General features: G+C 43.6%; 1 protein-coding gene and 1 long non-coding RNA gene across 2 annotated transcripts; both read right to left on the reverse strand.

Annotated features, from left to right (window-relative positions):
* Positions 1-2,979: 2,979 nt before the first annotated feature.
* Positions 2,980-3,512, reverse strand: LOC119324142 (histone H4). Its single transcript, XM_037597907.1, has one exon. The coding sequence runs from the start codon at positions 3,436-3,438 to the stop codon at positions 3,127-3,129; it is 312 nt and encodes a 103-aa protein (XP_037453804.1). The 5' UTR covers positions 3,439-3,512; the 3' UTR covers positions 2,980-3,126.
* A 2,929-nt stretch (positions 3,513-6,441) lies between these two features.
* Positions 6,442-8,832, reverse strand: LOC119322427. Its single transcript, XR_005155603.1, has 3 exons — positions 8,734-8,832; positions 7,974-8,045; positions 6,442-6,603 (listed from the first exon to the last, which is right to left on the reverse strand). It is a non-coding gene; the product is annotated as an uncharacterized LOC119322427 (long non-coding RNA).
* Between the last annotated feature and the right edge of the window lie 379 nt (positions 8,833-9,211).

The raw sequence follows: 9,211 nt of genomic DNA on the forward strand, positions 1-9,211 counted from the left end.
ACGTCGTTGCGAACCAGAGGAAAACCGACCTGGTGTTGTTAATCGGGGGACATGTCGACGATGGACGAGCAGGTCAAGGCATGGTACCTGGCCGAGCTCGGCCTCATCTTGAACCAGATGTCGTCGACGACCGCGCCAACTCCAAAGCCGACCCCAACGCCGCCACCAAGCCTGAGTGATGATGCCGCAACGATGCCCAACATAGAAGCCACGCCAAAGCCGACCAGCCCGAGCACAGAAGCCACGCCGACGCCGAGCACGCCTACGCTCACCAGTCCGACGCCGGAGGAGTCCGCCGTCGTTTGATGCGTTGCTTGCGCGTCCTTCCTTTTGAACGCCGAACATTCGAGTATGTTTGATCGCCGAACTGTAATGATGATCGCCGAACTTTGTGGCAGCCGTTGATCACCGAACTTGTGGCGTTTTTTTTTTGGTAGCGGGAAATGGCAAATTTAAACTTATGCACGTCTTGGGGGCCGAAACCTGGGGGCATCGCTGGGAACTGGATCGCCCCCGGGGCCAAAAAAGTGTCGGCGCTTGGGCGAAACCACAATCGTCGGGTGTGCTGGGTGGCCGAACGAGTGGAGATGCTCTATGCTCTAACGTCCAAGTGCAAAATATTGGGTCGGCTGTTTGCTCGGTTTGCATGCTGGAATCCAATTAGGAGGACCACTTGGCGCCGCTTTAATAAGCACCAATTTTTTTTTCCGAGCTCGCTACTGTGAAATGTGAAAAATAGAACATCTATTTGTTGGTTCAGAAATTTAAAAACCAGCAACGACGGCTTTAAACATGGATTTAGAAAAATTCACAAATTTTAAAAAAAGTTTCATGAATTTAGAAAAAAGTTCACAAATTCAATAATGCTCGCACATTTACATAAGTTCGTGAATTTGAAATTGATTGCAAAATTTCAAAAAGTTTGTGGATTTGGTTTAGAAAAAGTACATGGGATTTGTAAAAGATCATGAATCTGAAAAACTTTGTGAATTTAAAAAGGTTCACAAATTTGAAAAAAAAGGTTTGTGGATTGGAAAAAATGTGAATTTGAAATATATTCATGGATTTGGAAAATATACGAATTTGAAAAGAGTTAACGGATTTTTTTTTTAAATTGTGTATCCAACAAAGTTCATGAATATGAAAACATTCATGGATTTGAAAAAGGTTCCATGAATTTGTAAAAAGTTCATGCATTTAAAAAATATTCGTTAATATTAGGTTCCCTGATTTAAAAGAAAATCATAAATTTGAAAAAAGTTTTTATATTTGGAAAGCATTGGTCGATTTGAACAGCTAGGTAAAAAAAGAAAAAAAAAGAAAGAAAAAATGAAAAGAATAACAGAAGGAAAAAAGAACAGAAAGAAAACCAAACTGGAAGAATATAGAAGCTTCCTAAAATCGGGATGCAGATTCGCTCGGGAAACCTGGCACGCTTTGTGAACGAGATGGAAAAAAAGTAAACAGGTCGAGCCCAGGATAAAAGGGGGTGGGCCACCATGTTTGGGTAGGACAGCCCGGTGATCTTTTGGTCATGCTCATAAACATTGTGAGGATTTGAAATAAAGCTTCGTGAGATTGTCTTAAAAAAATAGTTCATCTGCTAAATACTCTGTAAAAAAAGCATACTGTAAAATTGTTTCTAAACTTGTTTCAAGTGTGCTCCACAAAGTACAATCAGATATTCATCTGTTGTGGTGGTACGTTCACCAACCTACCCCCTCCCTCCCGCAGCCGCCCCTTGTGAATCTACGCTACCCTCCACCTTCGGCTATCGCTCCGATGACATGGGATGGATGGGAAAGGATACCCGCCTCTTGTTTGATGTGTAGAAAGTTTTTGTTTTGTTAGGCTTTAATATCATGGCGATGTCATGGTGACGATTGTACTTTGTTGAATAAAAGTCGTATGGATCTAATACTACCTCATTTTGATTTAGACCAGTGTTGACGATGAGGTTGGGAGTTTTTTAATCTCTAATGATCTTCATGGATGGCAGGTTGGTTCTCTTTGTTCTTCCTTGGCGGACATTGTTGGTGACAGTATTGTTTTCTTCAACAATCCCTTCTTTCAAGGTTTTGCGAGCAAGGTGGGCGTAGGAGGGTGTGTAGCGGCGGGCAGGGTGGTTACGGAAGGGGGGGGGGGTAGGAATGTGATGGCACCGACCTACACTAGTGGTGAATTTGGGGGTTTAAAGACATTGAGGATCTGATCGTGGTATTTCTCTCGTTGTTAGGGGTTTGCACAAATACAATGCAAACAGCTTCTGAGTATACTGAACCTGCAACATGAGTTTGTGGACTAGCCCACTGCTTGCTTGTCCGAGGACTAATTCATTCCCGCCAGACAAGTTGTTTTATCCAAGTGTAAGTTCTATCCGGATCATAATAACCGAACTGTTCATATTTTCTTTCCTATGAATAATTGAGGTATTTCATTTCTTAAACAGGTACTAGAGCCATGTCCACAATAATGTTGATTTGACTTTAATTTGGCCTCTTCTAAATATGACTAATACAGTATAAGAGTTTTTGCTAGGGAGTGAGAAATTTCGTTTCTAAATATGACTAATACAGTACAAGAGTTAAAATTCAGAGGTTAGCAACTCATTGGCTAGACGAAAGAAGAGTGGTAAACCATCCCAGTAGCAACATGGCAGGTGACAGAGTAGCACAATATGATTGAGATTTTTTTTTTCACATTAGCACAAGTTAGCTATTGCATTTGCATAACAATTTGCCTGAATCCATCTAGCTAAATTGAGATGTTTCTTGTTAATCGCAGTTAAGCTTTCTTCGGTGATTTCAGACACAGGTCAGTACGGCTGATGAAAAAAGTAGAATACACGCGATTCAGGGAACGTTCCTGCATAGCATATCACATAGATCGGCACACGCCCCAGCACGTTTTTACCGCGCGCTGCGTAGCTGTACAATGTTCTGAGATGGAAATTACTTTCATGTAGAGAGATTCAGCCAAGATAACACCGCAAGGACCAACAATTCTATTCCATTCCATTCATATTCATACACAGACGGATGCAACCACAACGCACGCACTCAGAATTTCAGAAACCCACAGGAAGACAGGAACAGCGGGAGCAGAGCAGCGGCAGCGGCAGGTCAATCAGCCGCCGAATCCGTAGAGGGTGCGGCCCTGTCGCTTGAGCGCGTAGACGACGTCCATGGCGGTGACGGTCTTGCGGCGGGCGTGCTCGGTGTAGGTGACGGCGTCGCGGATGACGTTCTCGAGGAAGATCTTGAGCACGCCACGGGTCTCCTCGTAGATGAGCCCCGAGATGCGCTTCACGCCGCCACGGCGAGCCAGCCGCCGGATGGCCGGCTTGGTGATGCCCTGGATGTTGTCCCGCAGCACCTTCCGGTGGCGCTTGGCGCCGCCCTTGCCCAGCCCCTTCCCGCCCTTGCCGCGGCCGGACATGGTCAACGGCTTCCTTCCTTCCTTTGAGCTGCGAGCGGGCGGATTGGATCGGATGGATTTGGAGGGGAACGGTGGTGGCTGCGTCTGGTGGAGTGCGGTGGGGAGAAGGGGAATTTAACTAGGGAGGAGGGTCCGCCTGCCGTTGGATCCGGACGCTGTGGACGGTCAAGATGGCGATCCGGGAGAGTGATGGCGCGGATCACTGACGTGGCTCTCAAATTTCGTCCGGTGAGGTGCGCGGGAACTTACAAAAAATTGGAGAGCTTTTGCCGTTTCCAAGCGAAAGTCATCCTCCGTTTGATTCGCTCGTTTCATTTCATCCGGAGGGAAACAAAATCGGAGAGCTGCTGCTGAAAGTTACAATCACCTTTAGTTCATACCAAATAAATTAACCACGCGTTTGGTTCGGCAAAGAAGTCACGGCTGTTAGAATTTGTGTTTATCTCCACATTGTAATCTCAACTATATTCTATCTCTCTCCCTCTTGTAGCTGTCCAGGAGTACTTGTAACAACCAAACCCTTGAATCGGTTTGCTCTTCTTGTAAGCCACGGCAGGGCTGTTCTGCCTCTGTTCAATATAAACCAACGCGGCTCCTCATCAAAGAGTAGGAACGCTTCCCAAATCTTTCATGGTAATCAGAGCGACCTCTTTTCTTCACATCTAGCCACAAAAAAACAAACCCAAATCACATCACCGTCGCCTCCATGTCGTCGTCAACAGGTGTCGCCCTCAACCTGGGTGCGCCCCCATCCGAGAAGCTTGCAAGGGGAAACTTTACCATATGGAAAGCGCAAGTTCTCCCAGCCCTGCAAGGTGCGCAGGTGACTGGTCTCTTGGACAACACCGACGCTGCTCCATCCAAGATGGTGGAGATCACCAAGGCGGACAAGACTTCGGCCATGGAGTCGAACCCGCTGTACGGGCCATGGATCGCCAAAGATCAACAGGTCCTTGCATACCTACTCAACTCTATGACACCAGAAATCCTTGGACAGGTCATCGGGAAGGATTCTACCTTCGAGCTGTGGACAACGGTGACGACCCTCTTCGCCTCACAGTCGCAATCCAGGATCACAAACCTGAGAATAGCGATCACCACAACCAAGAAGGGCTCCATGTCAAGATCTACATTCATGGCGAAGATGAAGAACCTTGCAGATGAATTAGCTGTTGTTGGTCGTCCGGTGTCAGATCCGGAGATGGTGGACTATATCCTTGCAGGGCTAGACCGTGACTACGATCCTGTGGTTGCGGCGGTTGGTGCCATCAAGAACTTGATCATGGCGGATGACCTCTTCGCTCAAATTTCTGCTTTTGACCAGAGGATGGAGATGCTTGGCGATTCATCTTCAGGCAGCTTTCACACATCTGCAAACGCGGCTTCCAGAGGCCGTGACCAAAACCATGGCAGATCCTACCGCAGGCGAGGAGGAAGGGGGAGCGGCCGTGGTGACCGCCAGCCCTCTCCTACTGGTGGAGGCGACAACTACAAAGGACGCCCTCGTCAGCAACAGCAGCAACAGCAAGGGCGTGATCAGCAACAGCGTGACTACGCTGGATGTCAGATATGCTACAAGCATCATCCAGGGGTGCACACACATGTTGGTGGCGCTATGAAGAAAATGATCATGAGGAAGAGGGGGCACATGCTGTTTCCTATGGTGTAGATACCAACTGGTATGCCGACGCCGGAGCTTCAAACCACATCACTGGGGAACTTGACAAGCTGACGATGCAAGAGAAGTACAATGGAGGCGACCAAATTCACACGGCGAGTGGTTCAGGTATGGAAATAAAACATATTGGTAGTTCAATTGTTAAAAATCCCGTAAAAAACTTGCACTTAAAAAAGATCTTGCATGTTCCTGAAACATCAAAAAAATCTTGTTTCCGTTCATCGATTCACTCTTGACAACAATGTTCTTAAAGAGTTTTATCCTTATTTTTTCTTGGTTAAGGACCTAGCCACGGGGAGAATCATTCTTAGAGGACGGTGCGTAGGAGGTCTCTATCCACTTATATCATCATCATCATCATGGTCCAACAAACAAGCATATGTCGTCACTAAGGCATTTTCAGCAAAGTGGCATAGTCGCTTGGGGCATCCATCTTCAGTTATTGTTAGATATGTTCTTAGTAAGAATAAACTCTCATATGAGTCTAGTGTTGAGTCAGTTTGTGGCCAAAAGTCATCAGTTACCCACTACCAGAAACTGTACTTTTCCCCACGGCCAGAAACCCACAGGAAATTGATGATTACCGTCAGGAAAACATTTCCTGTCAGTCAACCGTCAGGAAAATACCGACAGGAATAAAACGACAAGGAAACACGTGAATGCCTGACGGTTAACCGACAGGAATTATTTTCCTGGCGGTTATTCCTGTCGGACACTCACAGGAAGATGCTGACCGTCAGGTTTATGCGTCAACTTCTTGTGACGGCTCCCTTCAGGAAAATGACGTCAAGAAAATCATATTTCGTGTCAGTCTATCCGACAGGAAAATGGCAGTGGATCACAAAGTGGACAATCCACAGGAAAATAACTTAGCCTACAGGAAATCATGCCGTAGGTGATTAACCATGCATATATCAATATAAATTCATCTGGTAGAAAGATACTAAGAAAATTGTCCACTTCATATATCAATGACGGCCAAGCATCCAAAAGGAATATATACATGTCACATAAAAGCAGTCCATAAAAGCAGTCCATAAAAGGAATATATACATGTTGCATACAACAGTACTGCTACATACATAAAGGCCGCCACCAGTCTAATTATCATCCATCACACTGCACAACGCAATGCAGTGATAGCAAAATACATGGATAGAAAGCCTCCTAGGTTGAAGATCAGGGACATCAGTTACATACATATCACTTCAGAAAAGTGAATGCAACAAAAGGATAAGAAGGCGTGGAACATATGGTACTTCTACACTCGTATCCAAAATACCGTAAAGATGATTAGTCACAATTGCCATGCAAGTAGACTAGTGAGATCCTCCTCGAGAGGCACCATGAAGATTGAAGCCACAGTTGTTATCGTTAACACCAATGTTCCCCTCATCATTGTCGCCTTCAATATTGCCATGGCTGACGTCATGGTCGATAGGGACAGGGACATCCTCTGAGCTAACATGAGATGAATCGGTATTTACCTGCAAAGTCATACACAACATTTAATGAGAACAAGCACATAAGAACACATGATTTGAAGATATTTCAGTAATCTCCAACCATTTTAGAAGATTGTGTGGACTGATGCAGGGTTCCAATTTTCTACACTTTATCCCAACATGGTACTTTCTGGTGCTCACTAAATCTACAATTTCCAGTGCTCACTAAATCTACAATTTTCTTGTAGAGCTCAGTTCCTCAGTTACAAGATCTACAGGGGCAAGCTCAACAAAAAGTACAGGCAATTTTACCGTTGACCACTTCTATATTTTCTAGACATGGAAATATAACTGTTTTTAGCTTCACAAAGCTCATAACTTGCTGTTGAAAACCTTTTGTAGATCTCTGGCCAACAGCAGATGCAGTACAGCCAAGCACAAGCCTTGTCACAGTTTCAAAATAGGCAGATGCAGGCTGCACGCATGCAGCCAGGCATGTCTCAGAGCCAATTGAACCAAGGAAACCAGTTGAGAAGCCATTTGGGCCAGTTCAGTGGAGCTGCAAACATTCCAATGTTTACTGCTGCACAGGCATCTTCAAACTCACAAATGGTTAGATGACACCTTTCTTTTCATTAAGTCATGTAAAAATTATAAGATTCTTGTTCGAGAAAGATAATAAATACTCTCTATGGACATACTCACGTACATTCATGAGCTCATGAAGAAAAATTCAAGTTTGTTTAGCTGTCAGGTTTTCTTCTAGATATTTTGAACATATTGTTGTGCTGATTGAAGGCCTTTTCTGTGTGCATTTTAGATGGCAAACATACCTGGAACTATGCAAACAATGCAGTCACAGTCAATGATGCCGCAAATGCGGGTAAATGCCTTTTTGTTCGTTATCGCCAAGTCGCATTGGATGCAGATGTTTTAGTTGAAACACAGTAGTGCACTGCATTTATAGTTCTCCATTTTTTTTTCTGCTGTGACTTATTCTTTGCACATATACTATATCCTTTTCTTGCATTTATAAATTGTAATATTGATTTCTTATGATTGTTCAGCAGTTTGGTTTGACTGGTGGGCATCCTCAGAGGAGTCATCACATGATGACTGACAAAAGTATGTCCGTTCATCCTCTTTTAGGCTTTCGTCATTATTAATAAATTAAGGAAATGGGTAATTTTCTGTCCAGCTATATTTGCACATTGGACTACTGCTAGGAAAAATAGCTGGTGTGATATAGTCACAGTTCAGAAGAAAATATACATTAATTAACTATTTATAGGCCATCAGGAAGCAAGAGGTTTTACTAACAATAAATGAGAGCTTTCATTGGCAGTAGGCAATCAACAAGTAGTAAGTTTCACTAGAAAACAGAGAGCCAACAAGCAGTAGGATATACTGACCTGTGTATGAGCATTAGATCGACCAAGAAGGAACCACTCCGGTAGCTCTTCTCCCATCTTCGCAAAAACCATCTGTCAAGAATAAAGTATACCATGGATTATGATAAAACATATTTGTTGCCCTAGCAGCGGAAAGAACAGCAGCTTTCTTCACAGCACCACGGCCTGATTTCCAACAATTTAATCTTAACTCACGAATTTGCTTTGGTGTGGGTTTGGTTCTACTCTTCCATTGTTCTTTATCAAATTGTCTGGCAATAATTTTTTTTGTATTAGTTGTGTAACAAAAAATTAAAAACTAAGAGTTAACTTATCTAACTTGAATATGTACTTGAAGAGATCATCCATCTCTGGTATGTTGGTTAATATATATATAGGAGAGCAACCTTGTACTCCTCTCTTGTAAGAGTACGATATCCCCGAGGACTAACGCATCATCCAGAGCATTGAAATATATCAAGATCACATGCAGGGGCAAACAAAGAGGCGCCATCATCATATCGAGGCACCTTATTTCTAACTGAATGGGCTTTAGGATTGAAGTACACTGTTAGAAAATTTGTGGTCTCCTCAACTAGATAAGCTTCAACAATAGAACCCTCAACGCGACCCTTATTACGCACTTTTGGTTTAAAATTTCCAATGCATCTACACGTACAGATCAACAACTTTGGATTAAAAATATAAACACACACATAGTATTTGTGTGCTAATCACCACAACAAAAGAAGCATGTAGATTGCTGAGGTGTAAGAGCTACCTGATATAGGTTCTTCCTTGCACTTCACTGCAGCGATGATATATGACTTCCTTCCGCCACAAGGATTTCTCAAGGTGTGAAGCAATAACTACAATAGGCTGGCACCATTAAGAAAATCATTACTTACATCCTCAAAATAGAAGATGAGTGACTTGCTTCTTAAACTGAATGCTTACCACAACATCAACCAGGGCTGGATGATACGGCAGCTTCAAGTTACAACACATGAAGCATGCAAAACGAGTCAACATTTGAGATATCGAGTTTCAAGACATTATACTGTCATTCATTCATAAAGTCATGATCAAATGTGGATAACTAGCACTGAGAAAATAATAGGTATCATATTCTCATACATATACTGCATATCCAGAAGGCACATAGCTAGAAAGGGTAAAAATTCACATGGACATTAACCTTTCCAGTTTTTTAATGACTTGCCAATGGGGCTGCTATCATCACACATAACAGTACCACC

Source organism: Triticum dicoccoides, chromosome 6B (assembly GCF_002162155.2).
Source record: "Triticum dicoccoides isolate Atlit2015 ecotype Zavitan chromosome 6B, WEW_v2.0, whole genome shotgun sequence".
NCBI classification, from domain to species: Eukaryota; Viridiplantae; Streptophyta; class Magnoliopsida; order Poales; family Poaceae; genus Triticum; species Triticum dicoccoides.